The 22,531-nt window shown below is 41.4% G+C and overlaps 2 protein-coding genes across 7 annotated transcripts in view; one reads left to right on the top strand and one right to left on the bottom strand.

Annotated features, from left to right (window-relative positions):
- The window catches only part of AMN1 (antagonist of mitotic exit network 1 homolog), a 60,402-nt gene extending 58,083 nt beyond the window's left edge, over window positions 1–2,319 (top strand). For 5 of the 6 annotated variants that reach the window (XM_003906177.5, XM_009180476.4, XM_009180478.3 and 2 more), the window contains one exon: window positions 1,080–2,319. In XM_003906177.5, the coding sequence (XP_003906226.2) occupies window positions 1,080–1,153 (74 nt within the window). In that variant the 3' untranslated portion in view covers window positions 1,154–2,319. The remainder of the gene's footprint in view (window positions 1–1,079) is intronic. The other variant, XR_004176035.1, reaches the window with a different exon arrangement.
- On the bottom strand, window positions 183–14,877 carry ETFBKMT (electron transfer flavoprotein subunit beta lysine methyltransferase). The gene is made up of 4 exons (XM_009180480.3): window positions 14,687–14,877; window positions 11,684–12,112; window positions 6,906–7,036; window positions 183–5,803 (listed from the first exon to the last, which is right to left on the bottom strand). Exons 2-4 carry the CDS (start codon window positions 11,995–11,997, stop codon window positions 5,460–5,462), a joined length of 789 nt encoding a protein of 262 aa, XP_009178744.1. The 5' UTR covers window positions 11,998–12,112; window positions 14,687–14,877; the 3' UTR covers window positions 183–5,459.
- Between the last annotated feature and the right edge of the window lie 7,654 nt (window positions 14,878–22,531).

Raw genomic sequence — 22,531 nt, 5'->3', positions numbered from 1 at the left:
GACCATCAATAAAACTGCATTTATCTTACTAGCTACTTTTTTAAAAAATGGAATTGTAAACCTTTGTTTTCCCAATGATAATAACTTTTCATTTCTATACACTCTCTGGTTCTCTTACTGGCAATAAACCTTGGTATTTTTGCTTAATTTTGTTTAACTTAAAATAAAATTTTGTCACTGTATATGTTGGGCCCATCTTTTTTTTTTTTTTTTTTTTCCTACTGGTCTGTGAAATCTGTCTAGGAACCACCAAATTACAGGATTTCCAAGACTGGGTTAGGTTGTATATAAAACATAAGTTGTATCTATGGAAACAAGTCTGTTAAACTTATGAGTAATATTTAAACTAACAAAATTTTATCAGTATTTTTGCTTTAATTCAGATTTTTTAAAGACATCCTAAAACTAGGATGGAAACCATATCAAAATCACGACTGTACATTGTGAAAAACTGAAAACATCTAAATGTCCAATAATATAGACTGGTTAAATTACAGTGTATTTATATAATGGTTATCTATTTAAAATCATGTTTTATAATAGTATTATACAGACATGGAAAAATGTTCAACTACAGGTCAACTTGTCACATTCTGGTGACTACTACCTCCTCTAACCCTTTGGGTGTGTTGCAGCTTCCCAAGGTGGTTTATTGGCTTTCTTTAATCCTACTTTTTTGGTAAATATTCCCTTAATTAAATGCTGTTCAGTCACTCCACTTTAGTGAATCATCTATTTCCAGCTAAGATCCTGAAAAAAGTTATTAACCATTAACACAGGTTAATGGTGAAATTGCACCATTACTCTGGTTGGTGGAATTATGATGAAATTACACAGAAAACAACAAATGCCTTTTTTTTTTTTTTTTAAAACAAGTAATACTGTGATAGGTGCACTACACCTAATAATAGTAAGGGCTACCGTTAATTATTAGCGAGTTAGTTGTATACTGTGCTTTATAGATCACCTCCTTTAATCCTTTAAATAACTGTGTATTAACATCATCTCCAGTTAGACATGAGGAAACATTAAACATTTATTATTGTCAATTAATATATTGTCATTGTTTTCTTTTATAGATCATTCACGAGAAGTGTTGGAGCAATTAGTAGGCCCAAACAAACTAAAGCAAGTGACATGGACTGTTTATTGATGCTTTTTTGAAGATGATCAATGCTAGGAAAGCTTATCAAAACTACTTTCCCAGGAAACCATCTATAGAGATTTGCATTCTATTTAATGTTAACACTACTTTTAATTATTTTATTGTCTTAAGTTATAACTCTCAGAGAATTAGCTGAGTCTTGGTATATACATGTTTGTGCTTTACTCTTAAACATCTTAATAGTGCTATTATTCTATATCTGTTGGATGAGTCATTATTTTTGAAATGATAATCCTAGCATGAACTCTGATCTATGGTGTTGGATTTTGTTTTTAAAATAACTTTAAAATTAACTGTTTTCCCTTGAGATTTCCTTCTCCTATGTAGGTATTTGAGTTATTGTTGTAAGCTTACCTGTAAGTATAAACCTTGGGAGAATCTAAGTAAACATATTTCTAAAAGCATAGTTACCTTCCTATTTTCTGGCTCTTACCTTCCTGGAGTATTTAAATACCCATTTGCCAAAAGCAGACCTGAACATCAAGCCTGTTAATTCTTAAAAGAATTTAGGTATTTGTTTCACTGAAATGAAGTGACTTATTAGCCATTCAGCGTATTAGTATTACAGAGGCTCTTGCCCAGCCTCTTAGTTCATTGAATTTTATGGCTACTCTTCCCAGTTACATTTTATTCATCTGTAAGCTTTCCTTCCTTAGCAAAATTGCATTCAAAAATGTGTAAAAATGAGTAAATACAGAATATCACTACAGAGATTTGTATCCTCAGGTTCTACTGATTTCACGTTGTGAAATAAACAGCAAAGGTCTTAGTTTTCACGTGAAAACTTTTTGGTAATCACAAAATTACCTGACACATACCATGCTTAAACCAACCCCCAAATTTCTCATATTCATTTTGCCATGAGCCTGTCTTGTTGAGATTTTCTTAAAAGATTTCTTATTTTGCCTCTGATGTAGTGAAAAACGGGGTAAGTATGCTAACTTTCTTGTGTATGTTGGGGGGTACTTATTCAACTCCATTTCTTGTCCTTACTATTGCTTTATAAATGTGGTATGTTTATAGTGTGGCTATATATGTTGCCACTGCAAAGGTGGCACATATGTATATATGTGCAAAAAGGGTAAGGCCTGTTCTATCTATGAAATTTTTCTAAAGACGAATTCAATAAAATTTAATACTGAATATTTAACCAAGTCAATCGTATTTTCCCCTTTTTGCAGAAACCAGTTTTGACTTTTAAGTTGTGAGCTTCTTTGGGTCTTTGAAGGATTTATCTTCCTAAAACAGTTTGCAGTTTTATTTTCCTCCTTTTTTATGTTGCTAGTTGTATTAATTATTTCTCACCACTCTGTTTAAAATATCTGTACCCCATCTAGTACCCAGTATTCCCTATCACCTTTACCTCTTTTTCTCCTTACTACCTATCACCATCTGATGCCTGTTTTACTTTTCATTTGTTCATTATGTCTCCCTACTCTAGAATATAAATTTTGTAAGGACAAAATATTTATCTTTTTTTTTCATTGCTGTATCCCTATATCCCCAGTGCCTAGAACAGTGCCTGGTATATAATAAGCACTCAAATATTCATTGAATAAGTAAATATGGAAAGAAATAAAGGAGGAAAGAAAAAAACACCCAGTAATACCCAGCCTGGCCAATGTAGCAAGACTCCATGTCTACAAAAAATACAAAATAAAAAATCTAGCCAGGCATCATGGTGGTGCATGCCTGCAGTCCTAGCTACTAAGGAGGCTGAAGTGGGAGGATTACCCGAGCCTGGAAAGTCGAGGCAGCAGTGAGATGGTCACATCGCGGAACTCCAGCCTGGATGAGAGAGCAAGACCCTGTCTAAAAACAAAACAAAACAAAAACCTCAACAACAACAACAACAAAAATTTCCAGTCTCTAGTCTGATTTATATGTTCTAATATAAAGAGATTGGAAGTCATCATTCCCATCCTCACAATAAGAATAAAGCTGAATAAACTGAAAAATCAACAACACTTAGATCCTAATTTATTTAAGGTTAAAGAGCAAATGCCTCATATTAGAAATGCAAATACAAAGAACCACAGCTTACAGGGAGCAGAAGCCTTTTGCTGGAGCCAGTACCAGTAGGAACATTTATGCTATAATTCCTGAGTTGCTGGAGGCTCCATGTGGATGGACTTAAGAATCAACAGCTCCAGCCTGGTGCAGTGGCTCACAATGGTAATTCCAGCAATTTGGGAGGCTGAGGCGGATGGATCACCTCAGGACAGGAGTTTGAGACCAGCCTGGCCAACATGGTGAAGCCCTGTCTTTACTAAAAATACAAAAATTAGCTGGGCATAGTGGTGCATGCCTGTAATCCCAGCTGAGCATGGTGATGCACGCCTCTAATCCCAGCTACTTGGGAGACTGAGTCAGGAGAATCACTTTAACCCAGGAGGCAGAGGTTGCAGTGAGCCAAGATCGTGCCATTGCACTCCGGCCTGGGTGAAGAGTGAGACTCTGTCTCAAAAAAAAAAAAAAAAAAAAAAAATCAAAAGCTCCAGGAATCTGTCCATAACTGTTATCTCACCAGGTGTGGTAACCCTGTCGTCACTCTGAACCTACACTGCTTCTGGGAGCTGCCTAATTCACAGATTGTTCTTTGCTCAATTAAACTTTGTTAAATTAAAACAAAGCAACTCAAGGGGGCCCACTCCTAGGGGAGACACCACACTGTCATAGTTTTACCTCCAGGATACCTACCAGGTTCTCAGGGTGAGGATCAGAGAAAAATCCCTTCTTCTGGTACGAGGATGGGGGAAGTAACCATTTTGAAATATGCCCAAGCATTCAATTCTCCTTAACAAAAGCCAGCTCTCAAGGGAAACTATTTTACTAGAGCCTAGCTGACCTGGGGGAAAGGAAGTACCCAGCTCTAGCCTCCTCTAGCCTTCCTGTCTCACCAAAGGGACAAAAGAAAAGCTGAAAGCACTTGTGAAGGTCACAGCAGGAGCACAGGCTGACTTAACTGACTGAGACTTAATCACAGAACTATAGAACATACCTTCTCCCATACTTTATCACATCAATTAGGCTACTGTATAATAACAGGAATTACAGGTGAAAAAAACTGCAAGCTTCAGACTCTATATAAGAAGGAATCTCTAGGGAAACTCAAAGATAACAGGGGAGACAATAGCAAGGACACTAGAGGAAAATTTAGCCTGTGATAGCTACACTACAGCAAATAATAGCCCCACCCAGATTTTAAAACCTCATGCTACCTTAGTTTACCTGCTTATTTATCCAATACATCATGTCTAGCTATCAACAAAAAATTACAAGGCATGCTAAAAGACAAAAAAACAGTCTGGAAAGACAAGCATCAGAACCAGACTCAGATATGGTAGACATTTTAGAATTATCAGATCATAAATTTAAAATAACTGATTAACATGCAAAGGGCTCTAATGCGAAAAGCATACAACATGCAAGAATGATGGGTGACATAAGCAGAGATAGAAGCTATAAGAAAAAATCAAAAGGAAGTGATCGAAATAAAAAACATTGTCAGGCTGGTGTGGTGGCTCACACCTGTAATCCTAGCACTTTGGGAGGCCAAGGCGGGTGGATCACCTGAGGTCAGGAGTTTGAGACTGGCCTGGCCGACATGGCAAAACCCAGTCTCTACTAAAAATACAAAAATGAGCCAGGCATGGTAGTGCACACCTAGAATCCCAGCTACTCCAGAGGCTGAGACAGGACAATCACTTGAATGTGGGAGGCGGAGGCTACAGTGAGCTGAGATATGTGCCACTGCACTCCAGCCTGGGCAACGAGCGAGACTCCATCTCAAAAAAAAAAAAAAAAAAAAGCCCAGAGTTCAAGGTTGCAGTGCTCAATGATTAAGCCTCTGAATAGCCACTGCATTCCAGCCTGGGAGCAAAGACTCTGTCTCTAAAAAAAGAAAAAATATATATATTCTTCTATGTTTTGTTTAATTAAAAGTTACATCACAGTTGTTCTCAACTACAGAAACAGATCCGGCTACAATGTTTCATTCCTCTGCATTACTTAAATGCTGCCACCATTGAGTATGGCATTGTATAATCATATTTTTTCAGTGGTTAAAATAGAAAAAAATGCAGATAGAGATGTGTATAATTGGCATGCATAGAAATACAGAACCAGTTACATGACAAAAGTAAGCAAAACTCTAAACCTTCATATTTTAAAAACAAGATTTGCCGTTTAACAAGAATTACATTCATTAAACTGGAGAGTATCTCCTATAGAGAAAACTTTCAGAGTCAGATCCAAACATTACTATATTCATACTTGGAAGCACTTCGACAACTCAAGGCTGAAAATCCCACACTGTGCTTGTTGTCAGTCCACTGTTTTCCTGCCTAGTAGGCTCCAAAAGTGAATATTCTACCACTTTGTGCAGGTGATGCTGAATGCTGTGTCCACTGAACTGGGGCCGCCCAGGGTCACCAATCAGTACTCGAGTTCTATAGGTCCAGAAGCACTTCTTCAACCACTGATGAAGACTATCTGCAAGGTTTTCATCATAAAACATATCGCCAAGAACAACAAGGTCCCACTTATCTTGTTCCAAATTCAAAATGTTTTGGATTAAAATAGGAAAAGGATTCAGTCGGTTCAATTCACAATTTAGTGTAATAGCCATTCCTGCAACTTAAAAAAAAAGAAAAAAAAGCACAAAATGAATTGGTATATGCTAGGCTGTTATAATTCCCTGTTGATTAAATAATTTAAAAGATCTGCTAACAATATATTTTTCTTCTTTTTTGTTGAAAGTTGTTGTTTAAAGAAGTATAAAGGTTATCTCAATATAAGCTATGCCACAATTTCCAAATATATGACTCGATATCCTGAAAACAAAACAAACAATTCAAAACACCTAGAAATGCTGGGAATTTTAGGAATATTTGCTGATTTCATTAACCAAAATATTGTGGTTTTTACTGTGAACAGGGAAACAAGCCTTGGACTTGATTGAGCATGGCAATAAATTAGAACTGAGACCACTTGGCTGGGTGCAGTGGCTCACGCCTGTAATCCCAGCACTTTGAGAGGCCAAGGCAAGCGGATCACCTGAGGTCAGGAGTTTGAAACCAGCCTGGCCAACATGGTGAAACCCTGTCTCTAATAAAAATACAAAAATTAGCTGGACATGGTGGTGCATGACTGTAACCCCAGCTACTCGGGAGGCTGAGGCAGGAGAATCACTTGAACCCAGGAGGTGGAGGTCGCAGTGAGCCGAGACCATGCCACTGCACTCCAGCCTGGCCAACAGAGTGAGGCTCTGTATCCAAAAAAAAACAAAAGAACTGAGACTCCTTTATAAAATAAAGGTTTTCAAGGACTATATTCTCAGTGAAAGGGTAGACCAGAAGAAAATCAGATCAAATAAAAACTTACCTGTCTCAGCCTGGGTTCTAATGGAATAAAAATCACCCTCAAAGACAGGCCAACACTCACTTGGGTTTGGGGTCAAATAAACACTATTTACTTATTTCAGGAAATTCCTAACCCATAAATTAACAGAAGTGCTCCCTCCAGGATGTCTGGCAGACACAAATCCTCTTGGGAAAAATGTACCATCTACTCCGACCTCAGCGGATTCCTACAGATAATGTCCCAGTGCACACAGATTCACAATGTCTGATCACAAAATACGTGCGACGATAAGCTACCACACTGAGCGTGTGTACGTATTTATTCTGGAGAAGAAAAAAAAGATGAGCCTTAAATATTTTAAAATATGAATCCTTACTAGGGTCTATGTCATTGGCCAAGATCCTTGATGCCCCGCTCATCTTAGCAGCAATAGCTGTGGCTCCACAACCACTCCCAAGATCTAATACAGATTTTCCTCTGACAACATCAGGATTATCCAAAAGATACCTAAATTAAAAAGAAAGGAGAAACATGTCTCAGAGAGATGAGGAAAAATAAGTGTTGGGAACAGGCCCCCCAAAATCTGGCCATAAACTGGCCCCAAAACTGGCCATAAACAAAATCTCTGCAGCACTGTGACATGTTCATGATGGTCATAACGCCCACGCTGGAAGGTTGTGGGTTTACTGGAATGAGGGCAAGGAACACCTGGCCCACCCAGGGCAGAAAACCGCTTAAAAGCTTTCTTAAAGCACAAACAATAGCATGAGTGATCTGTGCCTTAAGGACATGCTCCTGCTGCAGATAGCCCAACCCATCCCTTTATTTCAGACCATCCCTTCATTTCCCATAAGGGATACTTTTAGTTAATCTAATATCTACAGAAACAATGCTAATGACTGGCTTGCTGTTAATAAATACGTGGGTAAATCTCTGTTCGGGGCTCTCAGCTCTGAAGGCTGTGAGACCCCTGATTTCCCACTCCACACCTCTATATTTCTGTGTGTGTGTCTTTAATTCCTCTAGTGCCTCTGGGTTAGGGTCTCCCCAACCCAGCTGGTCTCGGCAAATAAGAGGTATCCAAAAAAAAGGAAAAGAAAGAAAAGACATGTCCTTAGGTTGACTGCGGATCAACAATCGATCTCGGGTCGATCCGATCATTTCAAATCTTTTAATCTTTTGTTTTCGCCGCCATTTTGCGTGGCTGCGGAGGAGGCCAGGAGGGAGGGGAGGGGGGAGGGAGGGAGGAAGGAAGGAAGGAAGGAAGGAAGGAAGGAAGAGGAAGGAAGAAGGAGGGAGCCGGGCAGGCAGGCAGGCAGGCAGGCAGGCAGGCAGGCAGGCTGTGCCTCCTAAAAACCTCTTAGAAGAGCACAGGCCACAAACTTTTCTGTGACTTGTATTTTTCTTGGGCTTAACAAACCTCGGCTGGTTGAGACTCATGCCTCAGTCTCTCATTTGGGCTGACAAAGTATTGAATACTTAGTACGTTCCAGAAACTACCAAGCACCAGGAATTAAGACTGACAAAATAGTGCTAAAACAAAGACTAAAATTAAGTAAACTCAATCCAAGAGTCACTGTCTCCTCTAGACTAAATAATAGAGTGACTTTCCTGCTGCTTGAATTGTAGTATAATGACCTCTCTGGTAAAACCCAAAGTCCAGTTCAGCCAAGGAATTTGGACTGGGGCTAAACAGTTACCAAACAAGTGAAGATGGATGGGGAAACACTGAAATAACAAATTTCAGCTGACTCTTGATCTTAGGATTGGAGTAATAAGGAACAGTGGGTACTACTGAGGCAGAAGAATGGCAGAGGAAGTCGGGGTGAAGGGGACCCATTGGACATAGGCTAGCTGAAGCAATACCAAAAGCAAAACATACAAGATAGCAGAAACAGGACATATGAAATAAGAAAGTAAGCACTAATAGATAAGGGAGTAAGCAATGAGTTGGAACATGCAAGATAAGGAAAATAAGTTGAAAGGGCTTGCAGTAGCAATTTGGTTACAAGAAATAAAAGATAAGCAATTTTGTCGGGAAAGATAAAATACTGTTAAGAAAGGATGCACAATTAGCTTATGAGAAATAAAGTGCAGTTTAGGCACAATGAGGGAAAGGCAAGGATGAGCAATTCACTTCTGAAAAATAAAGTAAGGTTAAGCAAGTGAGGAAAAAGAATATAAAAGGCCATGAAATGTAACAAACCAGGGCTGATACCACTCACGGGTCAGCCTGATCCACTGCTGATCGCATTGTGCTTAACAAACTGTTTGCTGCTTTACTACTTGTATGTGTGTCATGTCCAATTCTTTGTTCATGGCACCAAAAACCTGGGACTTGACAACATCTACCAGTAAAACTATGGCAAAGTAGAGGTATACATGCCCTGTCTAAATAGCTGCTACCGCCAGGCACAGTGGCTCATGCCTGTAATCCCAGCACTTTGGGAGGCCAAGGCCGGCAGATCACTTGAGGTCAGGAGTTCGAGACCAGCCTGGCCAACATGGTGAAACCGTGTCTCTAATAAAAATACAAAATTAGGTCAGGCACGTTGGCTCACGCCTGTAATCCCAACACTTTGGGAGGCTGAGGGTGGATCACGAGGTCAGGAGTTCAAAACCAGCCTGATCAACATGGTGAAATCCTGTCTCTACTAAAAATACAAAAATTAGCCCGACATGGTGGCACAAGCCTGTAGTCCCAGCTACTTGAGAGGCTGAGGCAGGAGAATCACTTCAACTCGGGAGGCGGAGGTTGCAATGAGCCAAGATCACACCACTGCACTCCAGCCTAGGTGACAGAGCGAGACTCCGTCTCAAAAAAAAAAAAAATACAAAATTATCCAGCGGGTGCCTATAATCCCAGTTACTTGAGAGGCCAAGGCAGGAGGATCACTTGAACCTGGCAGGTGTAGGTTGTAGTAGGCTGAGATTGCACCACTGCACTCCAACCTGGACAACAGAGTGAGACTCCATCTCTAAATAAATAAATAGGCTGGGTGCAGTAGCTCACACCTGTAATCCCAGCACTTTGGGAAGATGAGGTCAGGAATTTGAGATCAGCCTGGCCAACATGGTGAAACCCCATCTCTACTAAAAATACTAAAAGTAGCCAGGTGCGGTGGAGGGCACCTGTAATCCCAGCTACTCGGGAGATTGAGGCAGAAGAATTGCTTGAACCCGGAGTGGTTCAAGTGGAGGTTGCAGTGAGCTGAGATCACGCCATTGCACTCCAGCCTGGATGACGAGAACAAAACTCCATCTCTAAATAAGTAAATAAATAGCTGCTACCCATCTTCAGCTCACTGTTGCCACACAGAATCCCTGTTTACCAGGTATCCCTGTTTTTCAAAGCAAAGTCAATTTTTACATGAAATCTCGCCAGTTTTAAATATCAGCAAATAATTTTTTTGAAGTTTATAAGTACAGGTCAAACAAAACACACCTATGGGTCACCAATTTATGACATCTAACTCAGTCTCTTAAAGAAGTTGATTTTATTTCAAGTTGATAGTCACTTTAATAGATATCACTTAAGATGTCAGCATTCTAAAACTATGATGTAACTAAATAAAGCTTGAAAATCTAGCAATACAACAATCAGAAAGTTGGCATTATTTTGTACCAGCTGGAAAGCTTTCCAGTCCTTGGAATTTCCAACCAAAAGCTCTATGTTTTCATTTACACACTTTACTTAAAACTACATATAACACTAATTACGTAGGCTATACCATTCCTGTGAAACAGAAGTCCTTATCACCTTTTTTGTTTCACAGCTTTAGAACCACAGGGCATAAACAGACGAAATCATTTACCAATCCTACAACAAAGACTAGATCAAAATGCAAAAAGCTCTTGCCTTTATTTCATCAGCTGTGTTTCAATAAGAAGTATAGTGTGGCTATGTGAGAAAATGCCCTAAGACCTCTGCAATATGGAGAGTTAGAAGATGGGGAGGGGGGATTAAAACGCAGATTCAAGTCCTAAATTTTCAACAAGCCTCTAGAGAAAAGGGATTTTTTCCTCACTCTATCGCCACATTGGCCAGGCTGCTCTTGAACTCCTGACCTCAAGTGATCCGCCAGCCTCGGCCTCCCAAAGTGCTGGGATTACAGGCATGAGCCACTGAGACTTTTATTCTCTCTTTTAAAAATAGATACAGGGTCTCACTCTATTACCCAGGCTGAAGTGCAATGGTGCAATCACAGCTCAGTGTAACCTAGAAATCCTGGGTTCATGTGATCCTCCCACCTCAGCCTCCTGAGTTGCTAAGATTACAGGCACAAGACACCACACCTGGCTAATTAAAAAAAACTTTTTTTTTGGTAGAGACAGGGGTATCACTATGTTGCCTAGCTGGTCTCGAACTCTTGACTTCAAGCTGTCCTCCTGCACTGGCTTCCTAAAGCACTGGGATTACAGGCACTGCACCCAATAAAAGAGGGAATCTTTGAGCACCCCACTCACTCACAGCTCCTGTTTTATGGGAAAAGAAGCAACTCTGGAAAGAATGTGAGATTTATGGAGCAACATTCACTGAATTAAAGGAGAGCTGAAGGACTGGGTATTTAGCTTCCATCTAAAAACTCTGCAATGGTCATGCGCTATGAACCATGAACCTCCTAACAGATGAGATTTCTGGATCACTTATCGCTATCCAGGGTCCTGACAGCTGACTCTAGGATTTCTCTTGGGGAGACAGCTACTTGGGAAAATGGCTTGATAAGCTTGGGTTACAAGGGAAAATTATGCAACAAGGCAACCAAAAGATATGGCTAACCTAAGGTCAGGCTCAGAGGCCCACGTCTGTAATACCAGGACTTGGGGAGGTTGAGGAGGCCAGGAGTTTAAGACTAGCCTGGACAACATAGCAAGATCCTATCTCTACCAAAAAAAAAAAAAGAAGAAAAAAGAAAACAAGAAGACTTTTGAGTTTTGCTGGTTTCTGTTTTGTTTTGTTTTTAAAGACAGGCCAGGCGGGAGTGCAGTGGCAGGATCACAGCTTACTATACAGTCTCAGCCTCCCAAAGTACTGAAACTACAGGCATGAGCCACCACGCCCAGACCTGCTGTGGTTTTTTGTAGAGGCTGGAGTTGGAGGAGACTGAAAGAGCAAAGATCTGTACCGCCTTAAAGGTTTCAATAGGGTAATACCTAGACAGGGCTTGGCCTCCTGGCCAGTAGATTGCCCAGTAAGGATCACTGTGGGGCCACAGGTCAGCTCTCTCCCACCAGAATTTGCATCTGGGGGTCAAAAGCCGCAACTGGATTTCAGGGGTGAGGCTACCACTGCTGGTGACTTCAGTGTTCTCCTCCAGGAAAGCCTTTATCTCAGGATCCAAAAAGCTTCCAGCTCCCCTCCAGGGACACCGGCCACAGGGAAACAAGAGAAGACCACTGCTTCGCATAGCCTGCAAGAGGAGACCACAGCGATTCCTGGGTGCTTTCCAACCTAGACTCAAAGCCATCAGGCCTTTCCCCAAACACAGGTTCTATCAATGTTCTGTTGATAATGGCTGCTTCTCAAGGAGAATGAACAAGGGTGTGTCTCCCAACTTGATCTCAACTGGAATCTCTGAGTCTCTGGGGAAAAAAAAAAAGTAATACTGAGAATTCCAAGGAAGAACAACATTTCCAGATCCCATTACATAATAAGAAAATATTGGCCGTGGGCGGTGGCTCACACCTGTAATCCCAGCACTTTGGGAGGCCGAAGTGGGAGGATCACCTGAGGTCAGGAGTTCAAGACCAGCCTGGTCATCATGGTGAAACCCTGTCTCTACTAAAAATACAAAAAAATTAGCCAGGCATGATGGCGGGTGCCTGTAATTCCACTACTTGAGAATTGCTTGAACCCGTGAGGCAGAGGTTGCACTGAGCTGAGATCGTACCATTATACTTCAGCCTGGGCAACAAGAGCAAAACTCCGTCTCAAAGAAAAAAAAAAAAAGAAAGAAAATATTACAGTGTAAGCTCTGTATCTGATGACTCACATGTGCAAGTTCATTTCAGATGAAAGCTTTGGTGCATCAATTGGGAAAATCCAATCTTTTTAAATGATACTTTTTCACAAGAGAATCCTTTTAGTAATTTAACACAACAAATATACAAGCATTTGATTTTGAAAGAATCCTCAAGAAAATGCCTCTTACAGGAAATCAGGCATACAGTCATCCCTCAGTATCCTCAAGGGATTGGTTCCAGTATCCCCTGCTTCCAGGGTACCACAGACGATACTCAAGTCCCTTATATAAAACGGCATATTTGCATATAAACTAAGCATATGCTGTGGTATACTAGGCATATGCTGTGGTATACTTTAAATCATCTCTGGATGACTCATAATACTTAATACAACGTAAATGCTATGTAAATAGAGATCGCGCCACTGCACTCCAGCCTGGGCGACAGCGCGAGACTCCGTCTCAAAAAAAAAAAAAAAAAATAGTTGTTACACTGTATTTTTGCGTTATTTTTATTGCTGTAATTTTACATTGCTATATTGTTATATTGTGGGCCAACTGTACAACTTCTTTCAGAAATTTAACAAAGTAGGCACGCTTGGTAACTGAACAAAATAACAGAAGTCTTGTGTCTTCAGGAAGCTTATTATTCTAGTGGTGGGATAAAGTAGTTAACAGGGCAAACACAGTTTTTGCCTTCGTGAAGTCTAGCCAAGAGCTGGGGGGTTAATGAATTTATAATTGTCTGTGGGCAGAGATATATTAATACAAATTATATTGACTACTCTATTTCACTAAAGATTGTCATATCAGAAGACAATGCAATCAAGACTCAGGTTTTTTTCCTTTAAAAATACTGTATGGATTTAATTGTAATAAAAGAACACCAACTCCTAGATCTCTTTCTGTAAAAGCATCTGATGGTTCGATTTTACCAAGCCTAAACTGAAAAGATTTGCTCCAATAGAAAAACACCTGTGCAACTGATCACTAAGACGTTTTATATATATATATATATACACATACACACACACACACCCAGGCTGGTAAGAATAAATGAGAATGAGGAACAACAACTTAAACACAACTTATGCACCCAGTTGTTTGGAGACCTCGGATCTCTTCTGCATAAATGTTTTAAATGGTCTTAAATCCACTAAAGTATTTAGATTAGGGATCAAAAATCCAAATCCCTACAAGGCGCTGGACATCATAAATGAGTGATGCAGGCTGGCTGTAAAATAACACAGGGGCTGCGGCAAGCTAGAGACTGTTTTCAAACAGTTCAAAAGGGCCAGGCAGGAACATGCTGCCAGATCCCTCCGATTTCTCAAAATCATCGAAAAAATCTAGATATTGACACACTAGCTTCCACTTTTTTCTTTTTTTTCTTTTTTTTTTTTTTTTTTTTTGAGACAGAGTCTCTGTCGCCCAGGCGGGAGTGCAGTGGTGCGATCTCGACTCACTGCAACCTCCGACTCCCAGGTTCAAGCGATTCTCCTATCTCAGCCTCCCGAGTCCTGGGATTACGGGCGCGTGCCACCACGCCCGGCTAATTTTTGTATTTTTGTGTGCGTGTGTAGAGACCAGGTTTCGCCATGTTGGCCAGACTGCTCTGGAACTCCTGACCTCAAGCGATCCTTCTGCCTCGGCCTCCCAAAGTGCTGAGACTACAGGCGCGAGCCACCACGCCCGGCCAGCTCCCGCTTTTAAACACCAGCAACTGGTTCAAATATCAAAACACAGGGCAGCCCAAAATGCATGTCAGGTCATACATAGCCTGTGAACTCAGCGTAGACTTCCAGTGGGTGTTAGTTACCCCACATCAGTGTCCCAGGATCGCAGGGGTCTCTCAGGGCCTGGTCTACCATTAGACTAATTTTGTTAAGCAGTACTAGGCTGTCACTTGAATCACACAATGCAACCTATAACGCAGAGCAAATAGAGACTATTTGGGATTTGGACCCCATGTCCTTTAGACCGGCGCTTCCCTCTCCCGTCCCAGCACCGATGAGGCCTGGGTTATGACGTATGTGACTGTGGGGGCCACTTGGTATTTCTCTTAATGAGAAGGAGAGCTGACGGGATCAAAAGGGTTACGTTCCAGAAACTGTAGACGACTGCGTCATTTTCCTCCAGAGGCGGGGTGGAGTCGATCTTAAAGGGGCAGGCACCGTCCTCCCGCTCTCCTTACCTAGCTTTGCTGACACCGCCCTCGGAAGTAAAGCACAGGGCTCGCCTGTCACGCACCCTGGCGACTCTTCCTGCGCATGCTTTACATTTTCTGGGTCCCGCTACCAAAACCGAGCCTAGCGCGAGCTGCTGGCTGCGGCCGGGACGTGGGCGGGACGGACGGCGGACTCTCGCGGCCCCGCCCTTTTTCCCAGCAGGGCTTTCTTTCTCCTCCACTTTCTTAAAGGGCCAGAAGCGCGAAACCAAAGGGCGCCCTGACCTCGCCCGGAAAATAAGAGAACGATAAATCTGTGTGCAATGTTTGTAGAATTTTGATTTCTAAAATTTCATTCTGAAACTATGTGTGCAACACCTACTATGTACTAGTCGCACTTCCAGGCACGGGACATAGAGTGGTGAGCAAAATAGACCCAGTATATTAAAAAAAAAAAAGACACAGTATAAGCCCTTTGTGCTGCCTACATTCAACTGCGATTAAATCATAATGAATGTCCTTTCTTTTCTAATAATTCATAAATTCACTATCAATTTATTTGCAGCCTATATCAGTCGAGTCTGGATCTACATATATCCACCTTTCAACTGGACCCACATCCCACTGGACCCTCAACTCAACACTCAAAGTTAACTCACCATCTCACCTGACAACAATTAAAACCTGCTCTGGCGTGCTGGGGGGTGGGAAATGGTCCAAAACTAAGAAACAGGAAAATTGTGTTTCTGCATCTTAGTTTGCAGTTTGAGAAATACACTGGCACCTGCCTGTTCAAAATTAGAATTTGTCGCTGGGGTTCTCTGCTCCTGCCATGGGTGTAACAGCTTTCTGTCTTTCCATGTAAACTGGAATCTTTCGGAACTACTACAAGGAAAGGAAACTTTGTGCTTCCAGTCAACAGCCCCAGATGCAGCCTTATCATTTCCTTCTTAGTTGAATGGCGTACTTGCTATATTCTTGTTGATAAGCTACACACCTTGCATTTCACAGTATTCTGCCATAGATTTCCTATGTAATAACTGATATAATGTGTTTATGACCTGCATTCATCCATTTATGAGCTGCTTTTTTCTTAATTAGTTGCTAATGTAAACTCGTTTTCTCAACTGTAATAACTTTTCATTACCACACACTCTCCGATTCTCCTGCGAACAGTGAACCTTGATCCATGTTCAAGATCAATTTGTATAAGAAATATTGTTTTTAACCAGCTTCTGTGCTCTATCCCAATTAGTAGTTTGAACATCCCAGTCACTGCCCAAGAAACCAGAATGAACAGGCTGACCTAACATTTCTACAAAAAAGAGTTCCTGGTAAAAAGTTTGGTAGCCATCACTGAAGATGCATTTAATAATGTTTGGATAACTCATTCAAAACTTGCAACTTGGCTGAAGGGACTGCAACATGCCTTTCCTGTTCTATAAGGGTTTGAAAACTGGTCCAGTTCTTTCTGTCCCTCCTGCCATTGCCTTAGTTTGGCATTATAATGGCTTGCCTGGGTTCCTATAACTTGTCTTTCTCTAATTCTGCCTTTCTTGAGACTTTTTTTTTTTTTTTTTTTTTTTTGAGATGGAGTCTTGCTCTGTCGCCCAGGCTGGAGTGCAGTGGTGTGATCTCAGCTCACTGCAACCTCCGCCTCCCGGGTTCAAGCCATTCTCCTGCCTCAGCTTCCCCACTAGCTGGGATTATAGGCGTGCACCACCACGCCCAGCTATTTTTTGTATTTTTAGTAGAGAGGGGGTTTCACCATGTTGGTCAGGCTGGTGTCGAACTTTTGACCTAGTGATCCGCCCACCTCTGCCTCCCAAAGTCCTGGGATTACAGGTGTGAACCACCATGACTGGCCAAAACTATTCTTTATATTGCAGCTTAAATGATTTTTTTTTTTTCTGAAGCTTAGATTCCATAGTCTAGAAAAGGCCTACCCTTCCTGTAGTCCCAGATAAAGCATGAAAAACAGGGACATATGGATTTTCTTTTCTGTTGTTTGGTGTTGATGCGCTGTAATTTCGTAATAGAAAGGACCATCTAGATTTTAACAAAATTGACCCACATACATCCAAGCAAACTTGTGAACTGATAACAATTTGAGCTGTTGTCTATCCTCATGATTTTTTTACTTTAACTACCCGCCCTACATTTTTGTTTACAAAGCCAGTTCTCTAATAATTAGTCCCTCTTGCAGGTGCAAGTAAAAAACTCTATTCCCTACCCAACTTTGTCTTTACGGGGTTTTTGGTTTTTCAACAAGTTATTCAATTACACTTATTAGCTGTATGATCTTGGACACATTACTAAACCTTGATAATCAGTTTCTTCATCTGTAAAACAGTGATGATAATAATAATGTTTGAGGAAGATTTAATAAGATAAAAGCACACCGTGTTTAGCCCAGTTCCTGGCATGTAGTAAATGCTTGCTAAATGTGCTATTACAGTGATGATCATTATTAGAAACACAGAGATTGATGAGCAGCAGATTGGGTTTTCAGTTAAGGCTGAGAGGATCAGACTTGAAGTTTAGAAAAATGTTTTGTGCTGCAGGTAGCAAAGAGTTTAGAGTAGGGGCAAGACTGAAGACAAGGAAACCGCCACTGGAGGATATTACGGTAATCCAATCAAACAATAACAGAGGCAGAACTAAGGTAACTACAAAGGGATGGAAAGAATTGGGACATCTGAAAATAATTAAGGATAAGCTATTAGCAGGACTTGGAGACTAATTAAATAAACACGTTTAACCATAATGCTAGCCAACCTCAGGGCAAGATGGTTTCTCTTGCTCCACTCGACTGGCCTGTGCTGTTCATCAGCAGGCTGTGTTCTCCCTTGCCTAAAACCCGCTCTAGCTCCCCAGACCTTCATTGGTACAGCTGGAATCCTGACTACAGCTTTCCAGGCCCATGCTAATCAGTCCTAACTTAACCTATCCTGCCTCTTTTCAATACGCTCTTCTCCCCTCTCTGCTGCAGTTGGTTTTCCTCCCACAGCACCTTGTTCTCTCATCCCTAGGCCTTGTTGAAGACAGAAAGCTGCCACTGCCTCCCACCCCCAACTGCTCCTCACTGTCCAAACCACCTACTCGTCCTTCAGAACTCAGCTCAAGGTTAAGGTCCTCTGAAAAGCCTTCCCCAACACGTCAGCCAACACACTAATCTTCCTATTTTCTTAGCTTCCTATGGGCATGTTCAACAAGAATATCAAGCAGAACTGTCACTGTCTAGACTTGAAAGCAGACCATCTCATTCTTCTTTTAGCCTCTAGCACAGTTAGACACTCAGTAAACTCTGTTAAATGAAAGAAAAGGCAAATACGTGAGTAAAATAACCAACATTACATATCAGTATCTCATTTTACAAATTTACTTTTAACAGCTTTTTTGAGGTATATTTGACATAGTTTCACACTGGCAACTTTGCATGTTTACAGAGTACAATCCAATGTCCTGACATATGTATTGTCAACCCAAAGGAGAGACTGAGGCAAGAATCTCAATCAATCCAGGTTTATTGAGACAGAGCTTAAAAGTGTGCCCAGGAAAACCCCGAGTCACAGAAACATGAGTCTGTGGCCTATGCTCCTTGGGAAAGGTTTCAGGAGATTCGGTATTTACACATTTCTTTAAGAGAAAAGACACGCAGGAAAAGGGAGATAGGCAGTGAGGCAAATGACGACATTCTTGTGAGATTTTAATTAGTGCCCAGTAAATCTATGCTATACATGAGATAAAGGCAAACATTCAAAAATAGGGAGTAAAGGAGGAATTCATTATTCAGACTTCTCAGGATAGGTAGAAGAATAATGGATCTCATCTTTGTTTTTGCACTTGGGAAGATAAGGCTTATAATTGACACGATCAGTGTGAAATTGACCAGACTTTAGGTTCCTGGACAAAGAGTTAGACTTAAGTTGCAGACTTAAAGTGACAGTAGACATGTCCTTATTTATGGGAGGATTTATTATACACCTTGAAAAGTTTAGGAGCCAGGAAAGAATTTTCTTATGAGCAATTTGTGAAGGCAGTCATCTGGAAATACCCGAGACCTTTTCCTTTTGTAGGGATCTGGCTAATGTATAGCACTTTGACACAAGGCTGCGAAGTAAGCAGGCTTAACTTTCCCTTTGGCATAATAAGTTTGGGGGTTTTGAGACTTTTTATGTTCCTTTACAGTATATACTCATGAAACCATCACCAAAATCAAGATAGTGAACATATTCAGTGCTCCTGTGTAATTGTTCCCTCCAATTCTTCCCCCACTTTTTTTTAAACCTTTTTGTTCTGTTTTTTCTTTGTTTTTTTCATGAGACAGAGTCTCACTCTGTTGCCCAGGCTGGAGTGCAGTGGCATGATCCTGGCTCACTGTAACCTTCTCCTCCCGGGTTCAAGCAATTCTCATGCCTCAGCCTCCCGACTAGCTGGGATTACAGGCGCGCACCACCACACCTGGCTAATTTTTGTATTTTTAGTAGAGACAGCATTTCACCACGTTAGCCAGGCTGGTCTCGAACTCCTGACCTCAAGTGATCTGCCTGCCTCGGCCTCCCAAAGTGCTGGGTTTACAGGTGTGAGCCACGGCACCCATCCAGTCCTTCTCCCTTCTTCAGTCCTTTACAACCATTCTTGGCTTTCTGTCACTATAGATTGCTTTGTTTTTTCTAGATTTTCATATGCATGCAATTGTATAGAGTTTATTCTGTTTTTGTCTTATTTCTTTCACTAGTAATTATTTTTATTCATCCATGTTTCCTGCATCAATAATTCACTCCTTTATATTACTAAGTAGTGTTTCATTGTATGTATAGATAAGCTCCCGTGTTTATCCATTTACCTGTTGATGGACATTTGAGTTTTCTTTCTTTTACTATTACAAATAAAGTTGTTTTGAACATTTGTGTACAAGTCTTTGTATAGCCTTATGCTTTCTTTCCTTTGCATAAATACCTAGGAGTGCAATGGCTAGATCATATGGTAGGTGTATGATTAACTGCAAACTTTTTCTAAAATGGTTGTGCCTGCTGGGCACCGTGGCTCATGCCTGTAATCCCAGGACATTGGAAGGCCAAGGTGGGAGGACCACTGGAGGTCAGGAGTTCGAGAACAGCCTGGCCAACATGGTGAAACCCCGTCTCTACTAAAAATACAAAAATTAGTCGGACATTGTGGTGTGTGCCTGTAATCCCAGTTACTCAGGAGGCTGAGACAGGAGAATCACTTGAACCCAGGAGGCAGAGGTTGCAGTGAGCCAAGATCGTGCAACTGCACTCCAGCCTGGATGACCGAGCGAGACTCTGTCTCAGAAACAACATAAAATAAAATAAAATAGTTGCGTTATTTTACATTTCCACCATCATTACATGAGATTTCCAATTGCTCCACATCCTAGCCAACACTTGCTATTATCTGTCTTCTTTTTTTTTTTTTTTTTTTTTTTTGAGACGGAATTTTACTCTGTCGCCCAGGCTGGAGTGTAGTAGCACTATCTCAGCTCACTGCAACTTCTGCCTCCCAGGTTCAAGTGATTCTCCCACCTCAGCCTCCCAAATAGCTAGGATTACAGGCGCCCGCCACCACACCCAGCTAATTTTTTGTATTTTTAGTAGAGACGGGGTTTCACCATGTTGGCCAGGCTGGTCTCAAACTCCTGGCCTCAAGTGATCCACCCACTTCGGCCTCTCAAAGTGCTAGGATTACAGGCATGAACCACCGCACCCGGCCTCTCTCCAGACTTTTGAAGGAAGTTTGTAGTTTTGGGTTTTCTGGAGCTTCAGCTTCCTTCCAGCTTCTCTCTACCAAACTGCCCTTCTCTCTACCAAACTGCCCTTGCAACAAATCTATGGCACCGTGTCTGTGTAAATTTGTGTGTTTCCTTTTTTCAGTTCCTTATCTGCAGTTTGCACTTGTTGCTCCCTCAGTTAGTAACCAGGCAAACTTTTAAGCACAGGTCACTGAGTCACACCTAAATATCTGACAACTGACACTATATAAGACCAGTTGACTACAAAAGGGAATCCTTTCTCCCTGCAAAACCCAGAAATCTTCAGCTAACTAAGGCTGTGGTGCCATCTACTGATAATTTAGCTTAACAATTTAGCCAAGTGTGTTTCAGCTAAAATGGTAAGAGCAAAAACAAAACTGAAACTTAAACAGAGTCATGTATAAAGAGCAAAGATTCTCAGCCACAATGTTACTACACACTGGTACCTTTTTTTTTTTTTTTTTTTGATAAGGAGTCTCGCTCTGTAGTCCAGGCTGGAGCGCAGTGGCACGATCTCGGCTCACTGCAACCTCTGCCTCCTGGGTTCAAGCGATTCTCCTGCCTCAGCCTCCTGAGCAGCTGGGACTACAGGCGCACGCCGCCACGCCCAGCTGATTTTTTTGTATTTTAGTAGAGACCGGATGTCACCGTGTTGCCCAGGCTGGTTTCGAACTCCTGAGCTCAAGCAATCTGCCGGCCTCAGCTTCCCAAAGTGCTGGGATTACAGGTGTGAGCCACCATGTCTAGCCTGGCACATTTCTTTAGTTGTAAGATATGATGGAAATATTTATCACTGATAATAAATAGTTCAGGCTTAAAGCTTAAAACATATTTGGTATAATCTATAAGACATTCTCTCTCAATCTTTTTCTCTCTCGCACGCACGTGCACACTACACAACTAACCCACCAGCAAATCCAAAATACTGTCTATGCAGAATCTGACCACTTTTCACCACCTGCATTGCTTTCCTCTAATACAAATCACCATCAACTCTAGCCTGGGTTATTGTTGATGGCAGGATAAATTCTCCTGTACTCCCTTGGGAGCTTCTGAGTCTAAGAACTAAATGGACATAAACCAGATTAACAGAAAAGCATACAAGTGTTATTAATTTTTACTTGTACATGAAGAATCTCACAAGATGAAAGGGGTGACAACCTGAAGAAAATGGCCAGAACAAAAAGCTTTTATACCTTTTAGACAAAGAAATGATAAATTTATGAAGACAAAGGGATTTGAACTCGGGGCAGTAAATTGTGGGGAAATCATTAGGAGATACATGGTGATGAAGCAGCTACATTGTCTGGGGTATAAACCTGGGGTTTGTCGTCAGGCACCAGGAAAATTTAGGACACGGACACACACGAGGAGTTTAGGAGCAGAGGTTTAATAGGCAGAAGAGAAGGGAAAGAGAAACAGCTTTCTCTACAGAGAAATGGATCTCCCAGCGGAAAGGCCCAGCCGGTGGTGGATGCGCCAAATTTTATAGTGAGGTCTGAGGAGGCGGTGCCTGATTTACATAGGGCTCACAGATTGGTTTGATCAGGTATGATGTTTACATAGTGGGCAGGGGAAGGCTGGTTACCCCACTCTAATCTTATTATGTAAATGAACTTTCCAGTTGGTCAGCACCATCTTGTCTGCTCCTTACAGTACACGTGGCTGACAAAGAGAAAGGAGGATGGAGCCTCCAACTTGAACATGTGTAGCCCGAAGTTCCTCCTGGCGTTCACTGGTGCAAGCTCCCAGCTTGCTTGTCTATGTCTGCAGCTCAGCTTCACAGGATGCTCTTTGTTAGAAAATTATTTGGGGCTGCTTTTCATGAAAAAGAAAAGCCTTACTGAGGACTCCCACACTCCTACTATCTGCCTAAGTGATTTTTTCTAAACTCCTGTATGGGTGAAGTGCAAAGCTGGTGAAAGATAAATGTTGGTTTAGTAAGTTTATCTGTATAGGTCCATTGTAGCATCAATTCCCAGTCTCTGGAGATAAGGGTTATTTTCTCTTTCTACTAAAGGAAATGGGCACGGTGGCTCATGCCTGTAATCTCAGCACTTTAGAAGGCAGAGGCAGATCAGATCACACCTGAGATC

Source organism: Papio anubis, chromosome 9 (genome assembly GCF_008728515.1).
Source record: "Papio anubis isolate 15944 chromosome 9, Panubis1.0, whole genome shotgun sequence".
In the NCBI taxonomy this organism is placed as follows: Eukaryota; Metazoa; Chordata; class Mammalia; order Primates; family Cercopithecidae; genus Papio; species Papio anubis.
Note: the sequence above shows the minus strand (reverse complement) of the source record. Positions and strands in the feature narration are given on the sequence as shown.